Source organism: Triturus cristatus, chromosome 8 (genome assembly GCF_964204655.1).
Source record: "Triturus cristatus chromosome 8, aTriCri1.1, whole genome shotgun sequence".
Classification (NCBI taxonomy): Eukaryota; Metazoa; Chordata; class Amphibia; order Caudata; family Salamandridae; genus Triturus; species Triturus cristatus.
The window spans coordinates 1,119,750,815-1,119,778,492 of record NC_140591.1 but is presented as its reverse complement, the minus strand read 5'-3'; the positions used below and the strand labels follow the sequence as shown (position 1 = coordinate 1,119,778,492).

The 27,678-nt window shown below is 45.9% G+C and overlaps 1 protein-coding gene across 1 annotated transcript in view; it reads right to left on the bottom strand.

Annotated features, from left to right (window-relative positions):
- Positions 1–434: 434 nt before the first annotated feature.
- GRK1 (G protein-coupled receptor kinase 1) overlaps positions 435–27,678 on the bottom strand; it is a 539,002-nt gene continuing 511,758 nt past the window's right edge. The window contains exon 7 of the mRNA XM_085620507.1: positions 435–709. Coding sequence (XP_085476633.1) covers positions 435–709 — 275 coding nt within the window. The remainder of the gene's footprint in view (positions 710–27,678) is intronic.

Sequence of the window (27,678 nt, the reverse complement as noted above, 5' to 3'; positions counted from 1 at the left end):
AGAACAGATGCTTCATAACTCAAAAACAAGCAAAGAAAAGAGCTACAAAACAATAGGTTATTTTTATAATCAAAATTTCGAAATTCGAAAGTTCTAGATATGAAATCCGTTGTTTGCTTCTTGTTCTCCGTGAGGACACTCGGGTGTTCATGTGGTGTCTTCTCCATATGTTTCTCCTAATCAGATGAAAGTACAGCAGAGCTTCTTGGACTGGGAGATTTTGACATGTCGCAGAATTCCGCCCTCCGTTGGGCAAAATAACCAACAAAAAATATGAGATTACTGGTAGAATAGAGTGGCTGCTGAATGCTGAACTTACCTTCTGTCCTATCATGTCAAAAGGACATATGACTTATAACGCAAATCAACCAACCATTCTCACCCCCAATGGTGAGCTCCCTACAGCTAAAGTGCTAAGTGTCTCAGAGGTTTCTTTATGCCACTCGACACACTCCAGACTTGGAAGAGTCTTCCATCGTGGAATTTCTACTCTTGTCGTTTGACGAGGCATTCAGTTCCCCAAAAATGCCAGTTTCAATCATTTCTTCTTGCCATGGAATGGGGATATTGCCCGAAGCAAACTCATCGAAAAATTGCTTGTCCGAGTCTTCAAGGACTACACCTTTCACTGTAGAAAAGGCACCAACATCTTGTATATCTTTAGCATAAACTGTTCGAGAATCAGGAGCAAAGGGTGGTGGAAGTATACCTGAAACAGTAAGAAAATAGATAAGAGTTCAGATATATGGTTCAGAGGTATAAGCTGCAGGACAAGCGAAAAGCAGCTACATAAAAACAGACAACATGAATAGGGTTACCTTTATGGTGGCTCTGTTACTTTTAATTTGTATCCTCTTTCCTTTTCTTAACTTGTGGGCACTCTGCCACCTAATGGGGGGGATCAGAGGCTTACAAAGGTGCTGACTTCAGAGCTGTGCATGCCAGTTCTATATGTGTGCATGCATCAAACGAGGCCTGCACACATCCCTGCTCCTAAGTGCCCCCTAAGGTTGCCTTCTTCAAAAAAGTTGCCGGCATATGTTTTGGCCAATTGATGACGGCAATGGGACGGTGTTAATTGAAAAGAGCCTATAGGCTAAGAGTAACAGAAACACCATAAAGTATATGGTTCTCTTTCACCTTTTGCTACATCCTGGCTTCTCCCCATTCTCTATTTGTTGATAGATTCCACAGCTATTAAGGAAGAGAAAGGGAGCACGAGATTCATAGACAGCTCTGGTAGGCTAGCAGGTTGCAGAGAACATCCTGGAACAAGCACCATGCACTTAGAATCAGTAGTGTGCATGTAGAGTAGCCCAGGTACAAAGAATGCCATCGGCTTAAATGTTTTCAGAATCAGCAACAACAGGACCAGGTTTATATCACAAGATGCATGGGGACATTGAACCATAAAAAATAAAACATATTTATTACATGATTTTTGATGTTTTTTTGGTTCTACCTAAGCCTATTATGTAAAGCTGCAAGATATGTTTTGCAGGTGTCCACCCTCAAATGTCTTAGCGAGGTGAAGTGAAAAAAAACCTCGCTCGCTGAGCAGATGATCCTCCAAGAGGCAAATTTAGTTGTGTTAGAAACTGAGGTTTCTGGTTGGCAAAGTATACACCCTGTCCAAGCAGGAGCCATAATCTAGTCAGGGTAAGTCAGAGACATAGCCTAAATCAACCTGTGCTCACCCTCTGGTAGTTTAGCACAGAGCAGTCAGGCTTAATTTAAGAGGCAATGTGTAAAGTATTTGTGCACTTTAATTACAGTAACACAGTGAAAACGACACACAAAGAATCCACACCAGTTTAGGAAAACAGAGAATATTTATTTGAGTGAAATAAGAGTAAAACAGCAAAAGTCCAATCAGTAGAAGTCGAGATATGAATTTTTAAAGATTAATTCCAACAACAGTACTTAGAAGTCATTAGCACTAAAATGTTACTTTAGGTTGCACTAGACCGGGGTAAATCAAAAGATCAGGCCAACTGAGATGAAGGGCAGGCCGGCTACAGGACCCACGCAGGACCTGCTAAAACAGTAGCTTGTATGGAGCAAGCGTCAGTGTCGAAGGCTTCACTGCGTCAGTTCTGATCCACGCAGTTGGGTCGATGTGCCGTAGTCGAGTCTCCCAGTCTGTGTCGAAGGATTCTCTCTGTGTCAACATAAAGCCTCACAGTCGGTATTGAAGGATCAGCACCGCATCGTCATCGGACCTCACAGTCGGGTCCTGCCTCATCATCGAATCAGCACTGCGTCAGTGTCAGAGGACACTGTGTTGGTTCCGATCGGCGCAACGGTGTCACTGTGTCAAGTTTTACTGAAAAAGCTGAAGAACTCACTTCTGAGGCCCAGGACTGGAGAAGCACCTCAGGCAAGGGTAGGACTCTCGGATGGCAGAGTCCAGCCACACTAGCAGAGTTGCAGAAAGTCTTTTGTGAACCTGAGACGTCAGAAAACAGGAGGCAAGTCATCAAGCCCTTGAAGGAGGAATAAAGCAGGTCCAGTCCCTCACACTCCCAGGCAATAAGCAGCAGGCAGCAGGCCAACACAGCAGAGCATGTACCAAAGTGGCAGTCCCTCCTATAGCACAGCAAACAGCAGACCAACACAGCAAAGCAGGTAGCAAAGTGGCAGTCCGTTCTACATCACAGCAGCTCTTCTTCCTGGCAGAATGTCCTTGGTTCCAGCACATTTCTGATTTGGTGGTGTCAGGGGTCCAGTAAGTACTTTGAAGTGTGGGGGGACTTCAAAAATGCATTTGAAGATCACAAGGTCCATGCCTTTCCTGCCCTGGCTCCAGAATCAATACAGGGGGTATGCAGCTCTTTGTGTTGGGACAGGCTCAGCCCTATTCAGGTGCAAATGCCAGCTCCTCCCTCCCAATATACCTCAGGAAGGCCAATCACCCTGGTGATGGGGCTTCAGGATGCAAATGTCATACCCCAGCTCCCTTTGTGCGTGACTGTCTAGAGGGAATGCACAAAGCCCACCTGTCACCCAACCCATTCATGTATTCAGAGTTAGGCAGTGTTACAGAATGGTTAATGTAAGAAAGTGCCACATTTCTAAAAATGTCATTTTCAGGCTTACAATTTGAAATCCGACTTCACCATAAGTTGTGATTTTAAATTGTGAGTCCAGAGATATCAAACTCCAAATCTCTATCCCTTCCCAATTGGAAATAATATTTAAAAGATGTTTTAAGACAATCTCAATGTTAACCTGTGGGAGAGATAGGCCTTACAGTAGTTAAAAAATAATTTATCAGTTTTCCAAAACTCAAAATTACGTGTCCTACCTTTCAAATACACTGCACCCTTCCCATAGGGCTGGCTAGAGCCTATATTAGGGGTGACTTATGTGTAATGAAAGGTAAGGTTTAGACATGGCAAGTTGGTTAACTTGCCAGGTTGAAAGGACAGTTTAAAAATGCACGCACAGGTTCTGCAATGGTAGGCCTGAGCCATATTTAAAGTGCTATTGAAGTGGGTGGCACAATCAGTGCTGTGGAGCCCACTATTAGCCGTCTTTGATTTACAGGCCCTGGACACACAGTGCACTTTACTAGGGACTTTCAAGTACATTTAAAGTACAGAGCATATGCACTTTAGCACTGGTTAATAGTGGTATAGTGCCCAGAGTCAATACAGTCAGCAAAAAGGGGAGGAGGAAGGCAAAAGGTTTGGGGGTGACCCTGCAGAAAGTGCCATTTCCAGGAAGTGCCATTTGATATTCAGGCAAGTGGGAAAAGAGTCTATGGGGGGAATGACTCCAGGCCTTGAAGATAGGGTTGAGGAGTCAGTAAATGATTTCTAACTTGTGTGGAAAGTGGAGACACCTGCTCAGACTTTCTGTTCTAGTGTGTTGATCCCACAATGTGGGAGACCAACAGCAATATGCTGTGTTGTAAGGTACATTACCACAGAGAGACTGCCAGCTGGTAGTACAAATGAGAGTGGTTGATCCGTTGCCTCCCCTCATAGAAGAGGGCCAAGTTATTTTGTGAGTAAAACATCACCACTATGGATCTCGCCACTACTGGCTCAAATACAATTATATGAAGAAATTAATCTGATTAATCACATAAGGAACTAATTGAAGTTGATGCGCTCCACATGCATTCCTTGCAGCTCTCTCTGATGGAACACTTGGACAAGGTGCTGTAACATCAATGTACACACCCATTCCAGTCTGTCCATCATGTTGACCTTAGAGTGCTGGCTACACACTCCCAAACATTTGGTGGATGTCCCTTTCTGCTACTAGTGGTCACCAACAACTCGAGTCAACTTTGGGAGTGTGTACATATTCAATTAAAAAAACAAAAGTTAAAGTGATGTTATAGCTCGGTGAAAATGTCTGTTAAAACATAAAGGTGCCGATCACGATCCGGCAAAAACTGGGTACGAACCGTCGGACGGAGCGTTTTCCCCGTCCGACTCGTACCCGGTTGTAAAACTTTACAAACATGGAATTACGATTCGCACGGAAACACCATTTCCGTACGAATCGTAAAAAACACCGACCGACGAAAACATACATACGAATGTGATCCGGGAATGCTGCGACTTGACGTCGGGACGCTTTCAGGCAGCGTTTCACGACCCAGGAATTACGATTCGAACCGACAGCAGTCCGGACGGCAATATTTTCACGGCACCCAAAAAGTGCCGGAAAAGCGAAGTACGGCGCGAATCGACCAGAGTAGGTGGCCCGGTACGCACCGACCCCCCCCAGCCCCCGTACGTACGCGCCGACCCCCCCCCCAGCCCCCGTATGTACGCGCCGACCCCCCCCCAGCCCCCGTATGTACGCGCCGACCCCCCCCAGCACTCGAATGTACGCGCCGACCCCCCCCAGCCCCCGTATGTACGTGCCGACCCCCGTGTATGTACACCCGTGTACGTTCGAGTCGAACCCCCCTGTATGTACACCCGTGTACGTTCGAGTCGAACCCCCCGTGTACGTTCGAGTCGAACCCCCCTGTATGTACACCCGTGTACGTTCGAGTCGAACCCCCCTGTATGTACACCCGTGTACGTTCGAGTCGAACCCCCCTGTATGTACACCCGTGTACGTTCGAGTCGAACCCCCCTGTATGTACACCCGTGTACGTTCGAGTCGAACCCCCCCGTGTACGTTCGAGTCGAACCCCCCTGTATGTACACCCGTGTACGTTCGAGTCGAACCCCCCGTGTACGTTCGAGTCGAACCCCCCTGTATGTACACCCGTGTACGTTCGAGTCGAACCCCCCTGTATGTACACCCGTGTACGTTCAAGTCGAACCCCCCCGTGTACGTTCGAGTCGAACCCCCCTGTATGTACACCCGTGTACGTTCGAGTCGAACCCCCCCCGTGTACGTTCGAGTCGAACCCCCCTGTATGTACACCCGTGTACGTTCGAGTCGAACCCCCCTGTATGTACACCCGTGTACGTTCGAGTCGAACCCCCCCGTGTACGTTCGAGTCGAACCCCCCTGTATGTACACCCGTGTACGTTCGAGTCGAACCCCCCCGTGTACGTTCGAGTAAGGCCACTATTAGGGGGTTTGCTAAGGGCCAGTTGAAACGTACTCGCGTGGCACGTGACTCCCAGCTCACACGCCTGGAGGCGCAGGCCGCCCTGATGTACGGTTGGGGAGACAAAAACGGGAAGCTACTCCACCGCCTCGCCACCTATCCTATGGCCAACCGTATCATACCTGAGATGACAGACACAGATGGAACGCTTCACTGTGCCCCGGTAGCGGTTGCCCAATGCTTTGCCTCCTACTACGCTACCCTCTATTCGGTGCGTCCGCCTGGTCTTTCTCTCCTTGACCTCCTCCGACGGGAGGAGTTCTCTCTCCCACTCGGACGCGACCGCGTTGGACCTTCCGCTTACACCTGCGGAAGTAGCAGATGCCATTTCTCGCCTGACAGCTGGTAGGACTCCTGGGTCGGACGGGCTCCCTCAGGAGTTTTATTCGTCCTATCGCGATACCCTGCTTCCGCCTCTCGTGGAGATGTACAGGGAAGCGGCGGAGTGTGGCTCATTCCGGCCAGAGACAGATCTCGCTACCATCGTAGTGATTCCTAAGTCCCAGCCGCCCTCGCAGTGCTGCTTGGACTATCGACCCATTTCACTCATCAACACGGAACTTAAGATCTTCGCTTCCGTATTGGCCAATCGCATACGGCCGCATTTAACCCAGCTTGTCCACCCTGACCAATGCAAATGTATGCCTCGTCGAGGGACTAGGCACTGTCTCCGCCGCCTTCACCTTGCCCTCGAGAATCGACACATGCTTCCTCCATATTCTCCTTATTGATTTTGAGAAGGCTTTTGACTCCTTTTGGAGCTACTTGGAAGCGGTGTTGGAGCAGATGGGCTTTGGTACTCCTTTCCGTGACCTGGTGAGACTACTCTACCACCGTCCCCAGGCACAGGTCCTCGTCAATGGCGCTCTATCCCGCCCTTTCCCCATTGGACAGGGCATGAGGCAGGGATGCCCCCTCTCCCCGATCCTCTTTGCTCTGGCAATGGAGCCATTCTCTTATCTTGTCCGCAGTGACTATTCCTTGACTGGTTGGAGGTGGCCCGGTCTAGCGGAGGATAAAATCGCGCTATACGCAGATGACGTGTTGCTGTTCCTAGTGGACCCAACCCGATCGGGACCTCGTTGCCTTCGGGCACTGGCTATTTTTGAACGAGCTTAAGGCTTGCGGCTCAATCCGGCCAAGTCTGTCCTTGTCCCCTTACACGTGTCGCACGAGTGCTTTGACTGGCAGTCGTCGATCCCTCTTCAGCGGTTGTCTTTCAAATACTTGGGGATTTGTGTTTCCCTCCTCCCTGACCTTGCATGGGAGCTCAGTGTCACCCCGCTGGTTAAGCGGGTCCACACCGACCTCCTTAAATGGCGCACGCTGCCTCTAAACCCTCTGGGTAGGATTGCCCTGTACAAAATGATGATCTTGCCCCGTTTTCTGTACATGCTCCAGAACACCCACCTCCCCTTCGCCAGATCTTGGTTCCGGGATATGGACGGTATGGCCACCAAATTCCTTTGGGGAGGACGAAGGTCCAGGCTGGCCCTGGCCCATTGCCGAATCCCACAGTTTGACGGAGGCCTCGGAATGACGAACCTCTACTACCTATCGACTCGTCTCCTCACGATTCATGATTGGCTCAATGGCGGCTGGTCCGACCCGGCGTATCGCTTGGAACTGCATCTTTTGGGCTTCTCCTCTATCCAGGGGATGCTTTATGGGACCTCAATCTCCCGAGGTCATACGCGGAATATTCCTGGCTTGGCATGCCTCACTGCGTCATACTCAATAAACAGGCAGGCTGACCCGCTATACTCCCTTGTGGTGTGGCACGAGACTTCGTGAAGTCGCTTCCCAGCCGGGGTTCCGGCAGTGGGATCTCATAGGGGTAACCTTGCTGGGTGACGTCTGGAGCGGTACCCACATTCGATCCTTTCAGGACTTACAGGCCAGGCACTCCCTCCATCCTTCTCAATTCTTTCGGTACTTGCAGCTGCGCCATGCCCTTAATTCCCACATTCCAGACGGCACGTCCCTGCCTGAATATAGCCCGCCCGAGGCACAGGTACTGACTGGGGACTTGGGGAAGGGTGGAGTCTCTCGGATCTACCGCTCACTCACCAACAACACTCCTAATTCCCTTTCTCTACTCCACGAGAAGTGGGAGGGCTGGCTTGGGGTTCTGGAGGATGAAAACTGGAGAGACGCACTGATGGCCCCTAGGACGATCGCGGTATCGGCGAGGCTTCGGCTGGTCCAAGTCTATTTTCTACATGCTGCCTACCTTACACCCCTGCGTCTTCACCGCACTGGGCTTCGGCCTGACGCCCACTGCCCCCATTGTGCCCACCCCACGCCGATTTCTACCATATGGTTTGGTCGTGCTCTGCGATCCAGAGATATTGGGAATTGTTAACCCAAGACCTGACGGGAGTCCTGGGGTGGGAGGTGCCTCTTGATCCCATACATGTTCTGCTGGGAGTCACTGATGGATTGGACGGCTCTAGGGCTGAGAAGCTCTTCCTTAACACAGCACTGGTGGTCGCCAAGAGGGACATTGCTGCGCATTGGTTGGACACTGCTCCTCCCACTCTAGGGCGCTGGCGCCGGGGGGTGGATTGGTGCGCTGTGCAGGAGCGGCCTTTATATGTAGCCAGGGGGTGTCCTGAGAAATTTTGCCGTATGTGGGGCAAATGGGTCGGGGTACTCGATGATTGAGATGGTGTGGTCCTCTCTTCAGGCACACGTGGATATGCTTTTAGTGATTTCCTTCTGTAGCCTTGATGTCACTGAGATGTGTGTTTCTCCCTATTCTGATAATGCATATGGAGCTCTGAATGGTGCTGTTTGTTGTTACATACAAAACTCAATAAAATTGGTTGTCAACATTTTTTGGGGTATAAGTGTTGTTTTTTGTATGCATGTGTTACATTTTTAGTAGTAAATATTTTTATGTAAAATAATTTTTGCATAATTTAGTTCTGTAGCGAGTTGTGGGTTTATAGGGGAATAGGGCGGAAGTAATTTAATTATAATAAAGTATTGATTAATGTTTTTATGAGTATTTATAATTAATTTATTATTAATTAATTATTAATTGGTTAATAATTAATATTAATTATTTGATGGACAATTATATAAATTGTGTAATTTTTTTTGGAACGGGTTGTGGGTTTATAGGGGAATAGGGTGGGAAGTAATTTAATAATAACAAAGCAATTATTAATGTTTATTTATTAGTGATTATAATTAATTATTAATTGGTTATTAATTTTAATTAATTAATAGATAATCATATAAATTGTGTCATTTCTTTAGGAGTGGGTTGATAGGGGAATAGGGTGGGAAGTAATTTAATAATAATAAAGTAATTATTAATGCTTATTTATCAGTGTTTATAATTAATTTATTATTAATTGGGTATTTATTAATATTAATGAATTCATAGACAATTATATAAATTGTGTAATGTTTTTTAGGAGCGGGTTGTGGGTTTATAGGGGAATAGGGTGGGAAGTAATTTAATACTAATAGACTAATTCTTAATGTTTATTGATTAGTATGTATGATTAATGTATTAGTAATTAATTGTTAATTATAATTAATTAATTAATAGATAATTATATAAATTGTCTAATTTTCTTAGGAGCGTGTTGTGGGTTTATAGGGGAATAGGGTGGGAGGTAATTTAATTATACAAAATTAAATATTAATATTTATGTATTAGTATTTATAAATAATGTATAAATTATTAATTATTAATTCGTAATTTTTTTTTTTTTTTAATTTTTTTTTAATTTCCGCTTGACATGACAGAAAGCAAAAAGAAAGAAACATAACTTAGACAATCATGGTTCTCAATACAAAACAGGAAATCACAGTCCAAAACACAAAAGCAAACAGTCTCAACAAAAAAATGACAGTAGGCCCAAACGGTATTACTTGTTGTACCAAGACGAAAAAGGGGCCCAAATCTTTAAACCCTTATCCCGCCTCCTTCTCCCACTTTTTAAAAAGACTGCTGATTCCAAATTATAGACGGCAAGAATTCTCGCTCTCCAATTCAAAAAAGACGGGGGTAAGTGATTGATCCATTCAGAGGTTATACATAAGCGAACTACAGACATTGCAATGCAGAGAAAAGCGGATTCAGAAATTGATCTATCCAAGCTTGGATCCGTCACACACCCCATAATTACTAATTCAGGGGAGAGTTCTGCCTGAATATTAAGTGTATTATTGATAAACACTTGAATATCATAAAGGAAACTACGCAGTTTAGCACATGAAAAGAACATATGAACGTCATTGGCTGCCTCCAAACCGCATCTAGGACACCCCTGAGGGCCACCACCTCCCCATTTAGAGATTTTAGCTGGGGTAAAATATAAATCATACATAGCCATGTAACTTTGTGAGCGTAAGCTGCCAGAAATTAATACAGAATTAGACAGGTCCAATGCATAGGTGATATCTATATTTGCCTTTCCAAATTTGCCTCCTAGTTTAACCGTCTGGGACAAAAGATCGTCAGGGAGACCTTTTAAGAGAATTTGATAAAGGATACTCAGACGGGTCCTCCTTAAAATTGACTCCATGAGGGCATTCTTACTTAGTGCGTTAGAGGAATTAATCACGAGGCGGTCTATGTAGCTGCGTAACTGTAAATACTTAAAAAAATCACAAGAAGCCAAAGCATATTTATCTTTTAGGAATGTAAAGGAGGCCACTTTGCCCTCACAGAGTAAATCCCCCAGCGTAAGAATACCTTGAGTTCCCCACCTAATTGTGACTGAGTCTTGGAAAATTAATGGTAACAGCCTAGCAGCAGTCAGTGGAGTGTAAAAATTTATGTTAGGTATTGCCCATTTTCGGGAGATCTTCCTCAAAGCAGAATGCATAGCTATAATGACCTTAAATTTGTTTTTTTTTATAATAGCTCGGCTCGAGGATCTTAAGGAGTAACCCCTTGGCCTCTTGTCCTAAGCTGATCTCAAAAATAGAAGGACTGCAGGATAAGGGAAGTGAGCTGCGGAGACCGAATAATGGAGGAGCCAGATGTTGGAGTAAAGCGGCCCAATAATATAAAGAAAGACTAGGGACTGACCACCCTCCTCTGTCCAATGTAAGGATCATCCATTTAGCTGCTCTTCGAGGCATATGATAGCTCCACATAAATCTATTGCAGCATCTTTCTGCGCTATTAAGACTAGCCTTCGAGAATTCCAGGGGTATAGTCCTAAAGATGTATAGAAATTTTGGCAAGATCAACATCTTTAGCACATTCCTTCTGCCAAATAGAGAAAGATGAAGGTTGTCTAGCCTGCGTAGAATAAGATTGGCAGCGTCTGTAATGGGTAGAATATTCATATCTGGTATTTGTTCTACTGCTGCTGAGATTTTAACCCCCAGATATGTTGCAGTCTGTACCACCGGGACTTCCGTAGGCGGCATAGATGATGACTGAATGATCTGAGTCTTCTGAACGTTAAGTTTATAAACTGAAAGCCGTCCAAATGACTGCGCTAGATTCTTAATAGCGGAGAATGCCAGAGACAGATCCCTTGTTATAATTATAATGTCATCAGCATAAGCTAATGCCTTAAAATCAACTGCATTGATCTCAACAGGTAGAATCCTAGTGGAGTACTCTATTGTACTCAAAAAGGGATCAATATATAGAGCAAATAACAGAGGGGAACAGGGACAACCCTGTCTAGTACCTCTGTTTATTGCAAATGGGCTTGAAAGATTGCCTGAGATTGACAGACATGCTTGAGGAGCAATATAGAGTGATTGGAGAGCCTGAATGAAGTTCGGGGAGAAGCCCTTCAACCGAAGAACCCTCCATAAAACTTCCCAAGCTACCCTGTCGAACGCCTTTTCGGCGTCCAACAGGATAGCTGCAAGAGGGGACTGTGTAACCTGCGCCCAATCCAAAAGAGCAATGACACGGCGGACATGATCCGCCGTGTCTCTTCCAGGAATAAATCCATGCTGGCGAATAGAGACCAGGGGGTTATAACCAAAGCCAATCTAATCGTCAGGATCTTTGAATACATTTTGCTGTCCGTGTTTATTAACGAATTCGGACGGAAAGAGGCGGGGTTCAGCACAGGTTTATCCTTTTTCTTTAACAAAATGATGGAAGTGAAACGCCAAGAGTCAGGAATAATCCCTCGCTGGGCATCTCTCAGAACCCGCAAAAAATCGTCCTGTATTTCTGATCGAAATGTGCAATAAAATTCCAAAGGGATAAGGTCAGGTCCCGCAGCCTTCCCGCTGGCCAATGAATTCATTGCTGAAATCACTTCCTCCCATTGAATTGGGGCCGCCAAAATCGTATTCTGATGGTCTGAGATTTTAACTGTGTCCAGACCCTCACTAAAATCAGCAAATTCACGGTCCAGTGTATGTGAAGTAGCATCCTCGGAGTATAGGGAGCGGTAGAAGTCGGAAAATACTGATAGAACCCCTTCAGGGGTATCATGAATGACACCCAAGGGATCCTCAATCCTGGTGATACGGTTGGCTAAACCACGCTGTTGAAGTCGCTTGGCAAGAACCCGCCCACACAACTCCCCATGCTCAAACATTGTCGAGCGGAACTGCAGGTATTTAGCCGCCAAGTCCTGCCCAAAAAACTCCTGCAATGAAACTTTAATCCATGCTACCTGAGTTTGAGCTGTAGTAATGTCCCCTCCCTCCCTAATAGTAGTAGTGAGAAAGATTTCAACTCTACGTAATTCTTCCATCCGATCCTGAATTTGATCTTTTATTTGTTTATGACGAAAAAAAGAAAAGCTTTTAGTTTCGCCACGAATGGCAGCTTTAAACGAGTCCCAGACTATACTATTAGAGGTCGAGCCTCTGTTGATATTCAAAAACTCAGTTGCCCAAGGTCTCATGTGATCCATATAATTGGGATCCAAAAGTAGCTTCCGCTCAAAAGTCCAAGACCTTAAAGTGCACCTGTCTGCTAATATATTGCATTTAATAATCAAAGGATTGTGGTCTGGCAATATTCTAGGAAGAATTGAAATTGAAGCAGAAGGTACTAACTGATCCGAAAGAAAAAAGTAATCTAACCTAACCGTTTTTTTATGGGGGGCAGAAAAATAGGTAGTCCCTTCCTTGTCTTTGCAGTAATGGAACCATAGATCGGTCATAAGATGTTCTTGAACGAGGGCTTGTAGGGCTCTGTAAACTCTAGGTTTTTGACCAAAGTAAATCTGCCCTCCTAATATATTAAAGTGTTCTGGCATATTAATGTTAAAGTCCCCGCAAAGACAAATAGGTTGGGGCCACATAGCCAGCTCGACATTTAGAAAATCTAGTAAGTCAGGATCATCAAAATTTGAGTTGTACACGGTACATACTGTCAGGTTTAAGTTGTTTACCAAAAGCTGCGCAATTGCCCAGCGACCCCCAACATCCTGACTATGCCTCAAGCATGATCCTATCCCACACTTCATTAATATGGCCACCCCCCTTGTCATATAGGTCTGCCGAGAGCATGTTATCAGGTCAAACCCTGGAATTTTAAGACACTCTCTATTGTTCCAAGGAACATGGGTTTCCTGCAGACAGAGTACCTCGACCTGAAAAGAACGAACAACCTGTGTAAATAAGGCGCGCTTCCTCGCATTGTTGAGACCACATATATTCCATGTAGCAATAGAGATTTTACCCATTATCTTTTAACATAAGAATGCTGAAAGAGAAAATACTTTTATTTTGTTGGTTTAAACCAAGATTGTCATGAAACAAGAATTTAACGTCAAGCTTATTTTTTCCCCCGAACGCACTACCCCCATCCTCCCTTCCACCCCTCACTCCTGCTGACCCTCCCCCCCACCCAAGCCCTAACCACCCCCCAAACAGGGCAGGGAACACTGTCCCGATGATGTAGAAGCCGGTGTAGACAGAAACCCCCCCCCCCCCCCTCCCCGGGAATCATCATTCAAAGCAAAAAGGAAACCAGGGAACTAGAAACAACAGATCCCGCTATTCGCTATTGATGCAAAAAATTCCAAGATACTGCAGCAATCATTATAACGTGTCGAGGTAGACCTTAGCCTGTACTTCAGACTCAAAAAATTTTGTCTGGCCCTGAAAAATTACTTTAAGTTTGGAGGGAAACAGCAAAAACACCTGTGCTCCTTTTAACTGGAAAGGAGCAATCAACTGGCGGAGCTGCCACCTCCGTTCCACTGTAACTGGGCAAAAATCCGGCCTAACGAAAAACTGACATCCCTTCCCAGATCTTTGCCTGTCAGGCCTGGCTAAGTCAAAAATCCTTTCTCGCGCCAAAAAATTATGCAAACATATTAGAATAGCGCGTGGTCTATTAACTGTCTGACCAGGGCGATGTTTTATTTTAAAAGGAAAACGGTGGGCGCGCTGGATCTCCATCCGCCAGTCCCACTCCTTCACCTCTGGAAATGCTTCCATAAATAGGTCTATGATGAACTGGCGCGTATCTTGACCCTCCAAACCTTCAGGTACCCCCAGCACTCTAAGGTTGTTCCTCCGTGCCCGATTCTCCAAGTCAATCAATTTCCCTTCGATGTCACCCCTCTGTGACTGAATTGAATCAATAGTAGCTTTATGAATAACTAAATCGTCCTCGAGAGTAGAGATCCGGGACTCAGCTTCCGTAACCCTGGAAGCAATGTCCGTGCAGGTCTTCATGACTCTACGCAGGGAGTTTTGGACCCTACGGCATGCCCCCTGTGCCCGAGCATTCTCCTGTCGAGTCTCCTCCCTATGTGCCATGATTATTTGATAAATTGTGGCCTGATTCAGACTCCTGGGGGAGAGACACTGGATTCTGAGAAATACTTTGAGGGGCGGCTTGTGCCGAAAAGAAGTAATCCCATGCCAGTGATCCGGCCTCAGTATCAGAGACAAAGTCCGTAGGAGCCTTGCGGACTGTAGGCGGGCCGCTAAGAGCACCCACAGAATTCAGGACGTCGTTGACTCGCCAATCGCCAGTGTCACTGCTCTCGTCCTCTGTCCAATCCTTATCCAGGGCGCCATCTTCTCCCGATGAGCCAGTGTGTTCCGAAAGTGAAAAGAAATTATCTACATCTGTTTCAGCCTCAGCAATTGGAGGGATATTGGAGATCTGTGTGGGAGCAGCACGAGAAGCAAAGGGGTCAACTAAGGAAACAACTAAGGAAACAACCTGCTGCAAGTTAGTTACCTGAGCTGGAGAAACTACATCTCCCAGCATGCCCTGTTGTATCTGAGCTATAAACAGAACAAATACCAGAGACTATGCTCCTTTTTTAGACTCGCGCCCGAGGAGAGGACAGCGCTACAATGGGAACTCGGGGAGGGGTCAAATGAACAGGGGTCCTCTACAACAGCAGGAGTATATGCGCACGAGGAGTCAACGTTACTGGCGACAAACAGAGCACCAGTAAGTAACTTGTCGGATAAATTACTTAGCAATACGCAAATTAATATCCTCAGTAAGGGTTTCAGTTTCGTTCCATCTACCATCATAGATAAATTTCAGTTAGAAAAGGACCTTCGCTCTTTCTTTCGCAAAGTGCGATTGAGGAGATTTTTTGAGAACCGGGAGAGTCTGGAACGAACAAATATATCGGGCTTCAAACCAAAATCATCATTTACTCCAACTTTAGCCATGGTAGGGAAAAACATTGAAACATTTGAAAAAGCAGTTGAGAGTGACATTGTCAATATCCTTGGTAAACAAAACAAAATGGGTCCTGGACAAAATATTAATAGGAACGAGAGACAGGCCCTCAATTCCTTAAAAGCAGATAGGAGTCTTACCATTAAACCTGCAGATAAGGGGGGCGGGGTTGTTGTTTTTAACACTACAGATTATGAGTGCAGAATGCTCAAACTGCTTAATGTTGAGGAGCATTATAAGCGTACTAATGTGCAAAGTCTAGAAGCTGTGGCGAGAGAATGTCTTGGGCTCTTGAATGAGGCTAGAGAGAAGTCTTGGATCTGTGAAGACGAGTTTAGGTTCCTAAATAATATGGATCCTAAGACCCCTGCTATATATGGCTTACCCAAAATCCACAAGAATGCCACTGATCCACCAATGAGACCAATTGTGAGTAGTATCAACTCCCTTTTGGAACCTGTAAGCAAGTATGTGGATCATTTTCTATGCCCTATTGTCTGTAATCTACGATCTTATGTAAGAGACTCGGCCCACATTATCTCTCTTGTTGAGGGCCTTCCCTTTTGTGGAGAGACTCAGTGTCTGGTCACTCTGGACATTGAGTCTCTCTACACAAATATTCCACAAAATGACACGGTTGGTGTCATTCGTGATGTTCTGAGAGACCAAGACTTAGGTGGTGCCAATGCTAACTTTATTGTCAGCTGTGTTAGTATGATTTTGAAAAATAATGTTTTTCTGTTTAAAGATGAATATTTTCAACAACTTAAAGGGACCAGCATGGGGGCTACCTGTGCCCCGAGTCTGGCCTGCCTGTATGTTGGCCAGTTCGAAGCTAAACACATCTACAACGAGGTGGCCCCCTTCTTTGAGAATGTAGCGGGCTGGTACCCGTACATCGATGATATTTTTTTCATCTGGGAGGGCGAAACAGAGAAACTGAATGAATTCCTCGATTGGCTCAATCAGGGGGATCCAAATTTGAGGTTCACATCTTACCACAGTAAAAGTAAGGTAGACTTTTTAGATATTACTATAAAAAACTCAAATGGCAGTTTGGAGGTTGAGTTGTTCACTAAACCTATGGCCAAGAACACTCTCCTCCTTTTCTCTAGTTTTCACCCTAAGTCCCAAAGAGAAAGCATTCCCTTTAGCCAATTCCTCCGTCTTCGAAGGAATTGCTCTGATTTACAGGATTTTTACAGACATGCTGAAGATCTGAAACTTAAGTTCAAGGATAGAGGCTACCCTAACAAACTCCTCTCACACTCCCTCAAACGTGCTAGGTTCTACGACCGTGAAGCATTGGTTAAGAAACCTATAGTTAGAAAAGAACCCTCTAATAAAGTTGTCTTTGTTAGCAAATTTTCCCATCTGAGCAACCAGATCAAAAATGCAGTTAATAAGAACTGGCATATTATTAATCATCACGAAGAAGTTAAATTGGATAGACCGCTATTTGCCTTTAAGAGAAACAACAATTTGAGGGATATGCTGGTCCACACGTACCGTGAGGAGAGTAACTGGACACAAAGGACGATTACCAATACTCCAGCAGTTGGTAATGTGAGATGCGGCACATGTAATGTGTGCCCTTTGTGCATACAAGCAAAAGAAATCTCCTATAATGGCTGTAACATTCGATCTACAACTCTTAACAACTGTAGAAGTAAAAATGTGATCTACTTTCTACGCTGCCCCTGCGATCTTGGATACGTCGGGGAAACAGGAAGAGAGATTCGAGTGAGGGTGCAAGAACATAGATCAGCCATTAAGATGAAAAAATTGACGGCACCCCTTGTACCGCATTTCCTTGAAGTAGGACATGGAGAAAATGATTTCTCTTGGTTCATCTTAGAAAAAGTTAAGCTGGACAAGAGAGGTGGTAATATGACATGTAAACGCAAGGCACGCGAACAATGGTTCATCTCACACCTTAATACTACAAGGAAAGGCTTGAATTCACGCGAAGAGTGGGAATGCCTACTAGCAACGTGAACGTGTACACTCGAGTCTAACACCTAATAGGAAAGGTTAATTGCAGCAATTATCTCAATTCCCCTAGGCTCTGTGTATTAGGTTTTCTCCTTACTAACCAGTTAAACTTCATGGAAGAGTGTTCTCCAAATGATATTGAACCTCTTTGTAAATGAGAATCTCCTGATCAGTTAAAAGATGTGTGTATATATATAGAGATGAATAATAGCCATGCAGGCTGGACCATTGTCTACGTGACGGTTGTCCACCAGATTGTATCACCGCCACGGACTATACTCGAGACATAGGGAATCACGGAATGCAAATAACGCGAGTCCTAATGATTTATGTCAGGGTATGGTTCGGATCCGTTCCTTGCTTTATTGTTTTGATGACAGACCTTTTACTTAGCCATCTTTCTTCGTTTGGGTCTCTACGCATACGTATTTACATAAGAGTTGCGGCGATAAGTGACCTGATCTTGAAAGTGGAATCATTGTATATCTGGCCACACTACAGAATCCAAGTGAGGCAACAGTGTCCTTAAAATATTTATTAATACGAGTCTCTGTGTTTGACTTGATCACTTTTGACATAGTGCTAAGATGGCGGCCATTGTATACTTTGGACATACGGGGCAGTTTGCCTAGTCTACCTCCCATCCCGGAAGGACTATTTCAGTTCCGGTGTCAGCCTAAGCGGGGTGATATTTAAACCGGCTTGTTGTTGGTTTCTTGTTCAATCGAATTGAAGGAATCCAACCCGCGGATAATATCGAGCCCTTTTTAGGTAGGTGGACTGATAGCAACATTGAGCATATCACGCTTATTTTGATTGTGGGGTTTGGTACCGATCTCACGTTTTTCATATTTCCGGGATCAAGTGCGTCATAGGGACGCACTTGATCCTTCTTTTGGGGACTTTTTATCTTCACCTCGTCGGTAGAATTCAAAAGGACGGACTTAAGGTACCAGTTTAACTCTTTGATGTGAATATATTGGAGACATCATGTGGATGGTCTGTGCACTTGGGTCCATTGAGATCGTTAATAGTTATCGCTATGTCCCTAAGCGCTTTATGAAATAGTTAATAAGTTTGCTGACCATCAAGTTACTAGGAACGTAGCATCCCCTTCGTCATATATAGTCACGGACAATAGGGTCTTCTTGCAGTTCCATGGTGTTAGTTGTAGGTCGCTGTCTTTAGCGATATCTATGCGAGTGTAGTTCCTTGAACAAAGAAATTGAGTGTTTTTACAGATTAGGACATGGGCTATGCTAATTAGACTTTAGACACTGGTGGTATGATAGAGGTCTCTCTGATTTGTTTCAGATAACTTATTGGAGAGCGAATTATAACCCGTCCATATTCTTAATACCTGCAGTCGAGGAAGAGTACATATATGGAATCTGTCTGCAGCAAAGACACATTTGGTAAATATAGGACTTCTTGTTTGCCTAAGATACAGTTAGACAAATTTAATGGGTAGCCTTTGGGGAGATGTAATGTATAATATCTGCTTGTGATTTATATTAGGTAACAGAGCCTCATGATATCAATTTCCATGAGGTTACTGATGGAATAATACCTTTGTGATGCTACGACTTATGCGAGCTTAAGGATTTTAAGAGGTAAAATTTACAAACACTGCTAATATGTCTATTAATGATATTGAGTTAATCTACCTAACATGTGAATGTGGTGTAACGAAGTTTCCTAGATACCATACATGATATAGAGTGTTGGTTTAGCAATCACGACAAATAGGGGTTTAAGTTTTGATAAAAGCAACTATGATGCAATGAGTACACAATGGTAAATTTAAGTATTGGAAAATCGGTCTGTAACGAACGTTAATTAGCTAATCAACCTAATATCGGAACAGAGTGTAATGAAGCTCCCTAAATATCATACTTGCCATAGAGTGTTGGTTCAGTAATCAGGCTCAGTAGAGATTTGTGTAGAGATAAAAGGAATTATGATGCACTGATTATGCAACAGTGAATTTAAGCGGTGGAAAACCATTTTTGGAACAAATATCAAAGACACTATACTAAGAGAGGACACCCTCCTTTAACCACTGAAGTAGGAGAGGATAACCTCCAGTGGCTACTTAGCTCTGAATAGTACTAATGAGGAGCTTAACCTATGAAAAATCAAACACATTGAACCAAGAGAGGACTACCTCCGATAGTCACTTAAGTAAGAGAGGATAGCCTCCTATAGCCACTTAGCCTACAACAGTTTTGGTGAGTAGGTTGATGAATGTATCCTGATGAAGTTTTTTTAATTCTCATTGACTGCAAAAAAATGTCTTGAGTTACAAAGTGTTGTGTGAGAGGGCGAATGCGTGATTCAATATAGCATGGGTTGAGTTAGGGTCACTGAAGTATATCAAAAAATGTCTCAGATACATAATCTGGGGAGTTATTCATAGCAGTTTGTTGTATATGTTTTTCAGATTTTAACATTAGATAATTGGGATCAGCAAATAATCCTGAGGAAGGTGTTGGCTAGAAACTGTGGCCTACCGAAACGCGTCGATGCTTTGATAGAAGGAAGTCGGATGAAATTTGTGTTAACAAAGGCTTTGTGACATGTGTAATGTGATTGATATCTGCCATGTTCACAAACTGATAAATCTTTGATATACCGATTTCCATCTCTGAGTAGGAATATTTCTCCTATTCTTTTCTTTTGTTCCCAATTTTTCTGTTTTAACCCCTTGTGTTTTTTATGATTATTGTCTTAATATTTTTTGGTGTTTTGCCACATTATGTGCTATTGATTTCTACATATAATTTTTATTGATTGTGTATCTTTTTAGGCTTTTGATAAATATCCTTTTGACCAACTGTTTTTTAATATATGTGTACCACTCCTTACATTTTGTGAGATCTGTGTGATTAATTTTAATAAATATATGATCAAAGAGTTTGTTTGCTTCATTGATGCCGAATCTCACCCTGCTATTTTAAGTGCTGTATGTTTGAATGATTGGCGAATATACTCAGGCCCAAGGGAGGTTTTTCTTTTTTGACTACGGTCTTGCTTGGTACCCCTCTCCCTTGGTTTAGGGGTCCCTCTCTCTTTGTTATAAAAAAAAGTATCTGAGCTGAGCCCTGGTTAGAGTCTATCCCAGGAGCTAGTGCTGCGGCTGACTGATTCTCTCCAGAGAGCCCCTCTGCAGCCCTCCCAGGCAGCTCAGTGAGAGAAGGAGAGATAACGACTGATGCCTGATCTCCAAGCGCCTGAAGGGTAGGGAGAGAATCGACAGGAATGACAGCTGGAGGACTCGGGACCCTCCCGCCTGCAGCATTCTTCCGAGGCTTTAACAGGGCTGACACCGATGCCTGAGATCTTGAATTACTGCCAGGAGATGAACTGGCTGCCGAAGATCCGGCCGCGGCTGAAGCTAGCACCGATGCCGACTTCAAGGGTAACCGCCTGGCCGTGGCCGCCGATTGATCTCCTACGGCAGGCTTGACAGCGCCCCGGACCGGCCCCCGTGTGTGGCTCTTAGGCGGCATTCCAGATAACAACACTGACTCGCGTTGGGTAAGAGTCCACACGAAACAACTTGCAAGTGGACCTACACCGGGGATGCGGCCGACCAAGATCCGCGGATGAAATGCATGATTCATACACCGGAGCCGCCACAGCAACATTCGTCAAGCAGGTATCGATTTCTCAGCATACAGTCAAACTGAGGGGTTACTCCTCGGGGGGGGGGGGGCAGAACGCCAACACCAGCTTACACGGCCACAGTTGCAGCCGCCATCTTGCCCCTCGCCCACTTGGTTATTTATTTTTAATAATTATTTAATTGATAGGTATCCAACACTTTCCCTACTGTTGCACTCACTGGAGTGGGAATAGTAATTTGTTCCCCTATGCTATCCAACACTTTCCCTACTGTTGCACTAGGTGGAGTGTAAATAGTAATTTTTACACCTATGCTATCCAACACTTCCCCTACTGTTGCACTCACTGGAGTGGGAACAGTAATTTTTACCCCTCCGCTATCCAACACTTCTCCTACTATTAAAATCACTGGAGTGGCAATAGTAATTTCTACCCCTACGATATCCAACTCTTTTCCTACTGTTGCACTCAATGGAGTGGGAATAGTAATTTGTACCCCTACGCTATCCAAAACGTTCCCTACTGTTGCACTCACTGGATTGGGAATAGTAATTTTTACCCCTACGCTATCTAACACTTTCCCTACTGTTGCACTCTTTGGATACGGCAATAGTAAATTTCACCTCTACGCTATCCTACTCTTTCCGTACTCTTGCTCTCTCTGGAGTGGGAATAGTAATTGTATATCTCCGCTATCCAATAGTTTCCCTTCTGTTGCACTCACTGAAGTGGAAATAGTAATTTGTACCCCTCCGCTATCCAAAACTTTCCCTACTGTCGCAGTCACTGGAGTGGGAATAGTAATTTTAACACCTACGCTATCCAACACTGTCCCTACTGTTGCACTCACTGGAGTGGAAATAGTTATTTTTGCCCCTTCCCTATCCAACACTTTCCCTACTGTTGCACTCTCTGGAGTGGGAATAGTAATTTTTACCCCTTCCCTATCCAACACTTTCTTAATAATTATTTAATTGATAGGTATGTAAATTGTAACCCTCTGGTATCCAACACTTTCCCTACTGTTGCACTCTCTGGAGTTGGAATAGTAATTTTATCCCCTCCGCTATCCAATATTTTTTCTACTGTTTTAGTCAATGTAGTGTAAACAGTATTTTAAAAAGATTAAAAATATTGTAATAATGTAATTAGTTATATATATTTTTAAATTTTATATTATTGCTGTATGTGTAGATATATGTATTTATAATTTTTAATATGTTTGAAAACAATTTATGTTATTAAAATAATTATTTAAAAATATTATTAAGTAAGTAAATATATTACATTTTATAGATATATGTTTTATTTATTTATTAAAAAAATTCTGTGTTCAGTCAAATAGCTCACATTGTACACATTTTGGGGCCGATTCCAATCCTGTAAAAAGGCCGTACGAATCGTCGTACGGAGCGTTTTCCCCATATGACTCGTACCCGGTAAACTATCCGTACAACCTAGGAAGTACGATTCGTACAGAAAGCCTATTTCCGTACGTTTCGTACAAAAGACCGTACAGGTCAAAAGAACCTACAATTCTGATCCGGAACAGCTTGTACGCAATGTCCGTACGTATGTAAGCAGCGTTTTACGGCCCAGCAAGGACGATTCGTCCCTACGTCACTCCGTACGGCTCTTTTTTTACGGGAGCCAAACACAGCCGGAAAAGCAGAGTCCGACGCGAACCGCTAAGCAACGGAGCCCCGGTACGCGACGTACACGCCATGAACCCCATCGTACGTGTCATCCCGGTCCTCCTAGCCTACGACCTGGTGCACCGGACCCGACGCACACGCCGCAGAAGGTGAGAACAACACCCAGGGGCCAGGGGGGGGTGAGGGGCAGGAAACATACTCCATACCCAAAGCAAAACCTATAATATGGAGCCCATAAATTACCACTAGGGTCTGGTCACTTGGGGGGGCGTGGCCAGCAACCCCTGCATACCGCAAAAATGGAAGTGGACGTGTACGGTGCGTTGCACACGTACCCCTATGGCACCACTACAATAGTGATACGGACCGTACACACGCAATGAATGCGTGGGTACGGTGCGTTGCACACGTACTCCTACGGCACCAGTAGAACAGTGATACGGATCGTACACATGCAATGAATGCGTGGGTACGGTGCGTTGCACACATACTCCTACGGCACCAGTAGAACAGTGATACGGACCGTACACATGCAATGAATGCGTGGGTACGGTGTGTTGCACACATACCCCTACGGCACCAGTAGAACAGTCATACGGACCGTACAAACGCAATGAATGCGTGGGTACGGTGCATTGCACACGTACCCCTACGGCACAGGTAGAACAGTGATACAGACCATACACACGCAATGAATGCATGGGTACGGTGCGTTGCAAACGTACACCTACGGCACCAGTAGAACAGTGATACGGACCGTACACACGCAATGAATGCGTGGGTACGGTGCATTGCACACGTACTCCTACGGCACCAGTACATTTGGGATACGAGGCATACACACGCCAGGAATGTGGGCTTACGGACTGGCCCTGCATGTTACCTTCATATTGGTGTGTGTGTAGGTCCAGGCCAGCAGTGTACTGCTCCAAGGGGGTGGGTGGGTGGGTGCAGAGGATTCCCAGCAGTGGCCAGCCATATGAGGGTGGCTGCAGATCAATACCAGCAGTGGCCACACATATAAGGGTGGGTGCAGATGAATATCAGCAGTGGACAGAGACATGGGGTGGGTGCATAGGACACCCAGCAGTGGACAGAGACATGGGGGTGGGTGCAGAGGACTCCCAGCAGTGGACAGAGATATGGGGGTGGGTGCAGAGGACTCCCAGCAGTGGCCTGCAATATGAGGTGTGTATGCAGATGAATACCAGCAGTGTCCAGACATATGAGTGTGAGTGCAGAGGACTCCCAGCAGTGGCCTGCAATATGAGGTGTGTGTGCAGATGAATACCAGCAGTGTCCAGACATATGGGGGTGGGTGCACAGGACTCCCAGCAGTGGACAGAGACATGGGTGTGGGTGCAGAGGACTCCCAGCAGTGGGCAGAGATATGGGGGTGGGTGCAGAGGACTCCCAGCAGTGGCCTGCAATATGAGGTGTGTGTGCAGATGAATACCAGCAGTGTCCAGACATATGGGGGTGGGAGCACAGGACTCCCAGCAGTGGCCTGCAATATGAGGTGTGTGTGCAGATGAATACCAGCAGTGTCCAGACATATGGGGGTGGGTGCACAGGACTCCCAGCAGTGGACAGAGACATGGGTGTGGGTGCAGAGGACTTCCAGCAGTGGACAGAGATATGGGGGTGGGTGCAGAGGACTCCCAGCTGTGTCCTGCAATATGAGGTGTGTGTGCAGATGAATACCAGCAGTGTCCAGACATATGGGGGTGGGTACACAGGACTCCCAGCAGTGGACAGAGACCTGGGTGTGGGTGCAGAGGACTCCCAGCAGTGGACAGAGATATGGGGGTGGGTGCAGAGGACTTCCAGCAGTGGCCTGCAAAATGAGGTCTGTGTGCAGATGAATACCAGCAGTGTCCATACATATGGGGGTGGGTGCACAGGACTCCCAGCAGTGGACAGAGACCTGGGTGTGAGTGCAGAGGACTCCCAGCAGTGGACAGAGATATGGGGGTGGGTGCAGAGGACTCCCAGCAGTGGCCTGCAATATGAGGTGTGTGTGCAGGTGAATACCAGCAGTGTCCAGACATATGGGGGTGGGTGCACAGGACTCCCAGCAGTGGACAGAGATATGGGGGAGGTGTACATCATTATCAGATGACCACACCTACATGGTGGTATGGACGCATCTCTAACTTTGGACTATGATGACAGTGCTACAACAACACATCACTGACAGCAGTGTCCCACTCCCAGGAGGATGGATGTATTTCACACACTGCATGAAACATCACATGTGGGTGTGAGGACATATAACACATGCATACCCACCCATGGCGGATGCAGCACAATACACACCCTGATATCATGCCACAAGACTGTATAGTCATGTAACTGCCTACAAAACTAAGAGAGCCAAAGGGAACACACACTGTCACGCACATCCCAGGACTGATAGGAATGTCCAGGTGCTGGTCCAGCCACCAAGATGTTGTCTCTCATGGAAGGAATAGGGTGGAATTCCCCTAGATACAATGCCCACAATTGTGAGTCAGGTGCCAAAATACCCTGCATAACAAGTACCATTTGTGTGGTAGGCCGTGATTACACACATGCATAGTGCTGAAAAGGGGGAATTTGTCCCTGAAGGCATTCTGACATACTCAAAACACAAGTACAGTGACTAGCAAGGATGGCACAGACGATTCAGCAGGAGACATCGGTGATCAGGCATGGCCATTGTTGAAGGGATCCGTCACCTACAAAGGAAATGTTGACACAGGTCAGCACAACAATTGTGCAACTGTTTGCAGGGAAGATGTCAGGTGCCACAGAGGAAGGAACACTCCTTGGGACAATGTCTCCAAACAAACTTAACACACACTATCAATGATTATTTGCAGAGACATTGTGATGGCACACAGATACCATGGTCCACCTCATGACCATCATACAAAAACATTTCTCAGAACCCTAACACATTACCAGAACACCAACTCCAGGAGCCTCAGCACCAACATCAAGTTCCTGAAATGCAATAGTGTTGAAAGTAAAACAAAAGGCTTTATTCAGCACAAACCAATTTTTTTCTCAATTAGACTATTTACCGAGGCCAATGGCCAGTCCATATTTCAAGTCCAAGGGGGGACGTAGGGGACCGAGTCTACCCCTAGCTTGCCTGCACAAAGGAACCTCAAAGTTTGTCGACCGGGGGGGGGCATCATCTGTGGCAGTACCAGGCACCGAAGGGACAGGAGGGGATGTCTCCACCACAGGGGGTGGGGCAGCGCCGAAGGTGGAGGTGAGCTCGGCACTGCACACCGCTGCCAGTACCTCCATCCGAACCCCTGCACCTGAGGATTCCCCAGGGTCAACAGAGGGTGTGGTGGGTGAGGGATGGGGTGCAGCGCTCTTGGGGGAGGGGGTCGACATGGTGGGGGACTCAACTCCCGTGCCCGGGGACTTCTTCGCCCGCTTGTGGGGTGGTCGCTAAGTGGGGGCGAGGGCCAGCTCACCCATAAAGATATCCTTGGGTGAGAGTTTGGCAGGGGAGCCAAGGGGAGTGGTTTTGGAGGAACAGGGTTTTGAGGACTGCGGACTGCGACTGTGGCTGCGTGTATGTCGTCTGTCCCCAGACCCTGTGGGTGTGCCTACATCCCCCTGAGTGTGCGTGCCAGGAGGTGTGCGCTTTGCCTTACTTGGGGGTGTGCTGCCTGTGTCTGGTGGGGTGAGTGCCCGTGACTGTCTGGGTGTGCGTTGGACAGGCATGGGAGAGGGAAGTGTGGATGGGTCTGGGGTAGGGGGGGACGGAGCGCTGCAGGAGAGTAACTGCTGCCATCAGGGAAGAGTCCATGGGCCGCAGAATCCTGCGTTGGTCAGACATCGTTGCTGAACGACACCATCTGTGTGAGCAGTTTAGTGTGGCCATGGAGGACATTTAGCACCAATGCCTGCCCAACCTGCAACTGCCACAGTATGTCCACAGACTCTTCACTGAGGGCAGCAGGGGTGACAGGGGCAGTGGGTGCAGTGCCTGGCCCGAAGGAGACATGGTGGGCCTCTGCATGGACAGAAGGAACAGGAGCAACTGGGAGGGCGGAGATGGTAACGGAGGAGGCGGGGACAGATGTGGGGATGCTGCCAGGTGGTGTTGCAGCCTCCTCCAGGAGGTCAGCGTCGGACCCGTAGCTGGTATCGTGTCCAGACAGGTCCTCTGACTGACTCCCCTCACCCTCCGTGCCACTGGCTCCTCCTGACTCTACAGCACTGTTGGCACTGTCGCTGGGTCCCTCCTCCAGGTCCGTGCAGGTGTCTCCCTCCGTTGCGGATGATGATGCTGTGGGCAAGGAGAAGAAACCGAAATGCATCAGTCACCTGTATACATCTGACACATGAGCACCAAAACAATTGGTCACAGTGCATATCAGGCAATGCATCATGAGTAACAGCTAGATTACTCCGCATATATGTAAGCCCTGTACTGCCCAGTTGGTAGACCCACTATGTCACTTGGACTCAAGGAAAAAAAGAACACACCAGGCCACTACTTGAATGAGAAATACACTGAGAAGCTAGTGTCTGTGAACCGGTGAGCACAGCAATACAATGAAGTCATGCCACCTCTTGTTTACCCTGAAAGAAACAGTAGTGGTGCACCCAACGTAAACCGACACACCTCAATACTCAAGGTGTCACCACACTCAGAGACCTGTAAGAACTTTGGAACACAAAACGAAAATATGTTGGTACCTTGGGACTCACAATACTTTACACAATCGACATGTTTCGAATGTGCCAAATCGCCATTTTGTGAAAGGAACACTTATGTGCCTGCATGAAATATGTCTCACAAGGCAGTGCACACAAAACTACATTTACACTGTCATTGAAGAAGCTGGCACCTTTTCTAAGAAGCCACTGTGAGAAATGAATGGTGTTGCAGAAAGTACATATACATGGGCCCACAGAGGTCTTGATGTCTTGAGACTTGTTAGTTTGTATCACCAACAACAAAGGAGTCTCACAAAATCAAGACCACTGTGGGAACATGTATATGGAGAATCTGCAACACCATTTAATTCTAACAGTGGCTTCTTTGCAAAGGTGCCAGCGTGTTCCATGAAAGTGGAAATGTCATTTGGTGTGCACTTCCTTGGGAGACAGCTTTCATGCAGGCACATCAGTGTTCTTAACACAAATCATCAAATTACCACATGTAAACCATGAAGAACTGT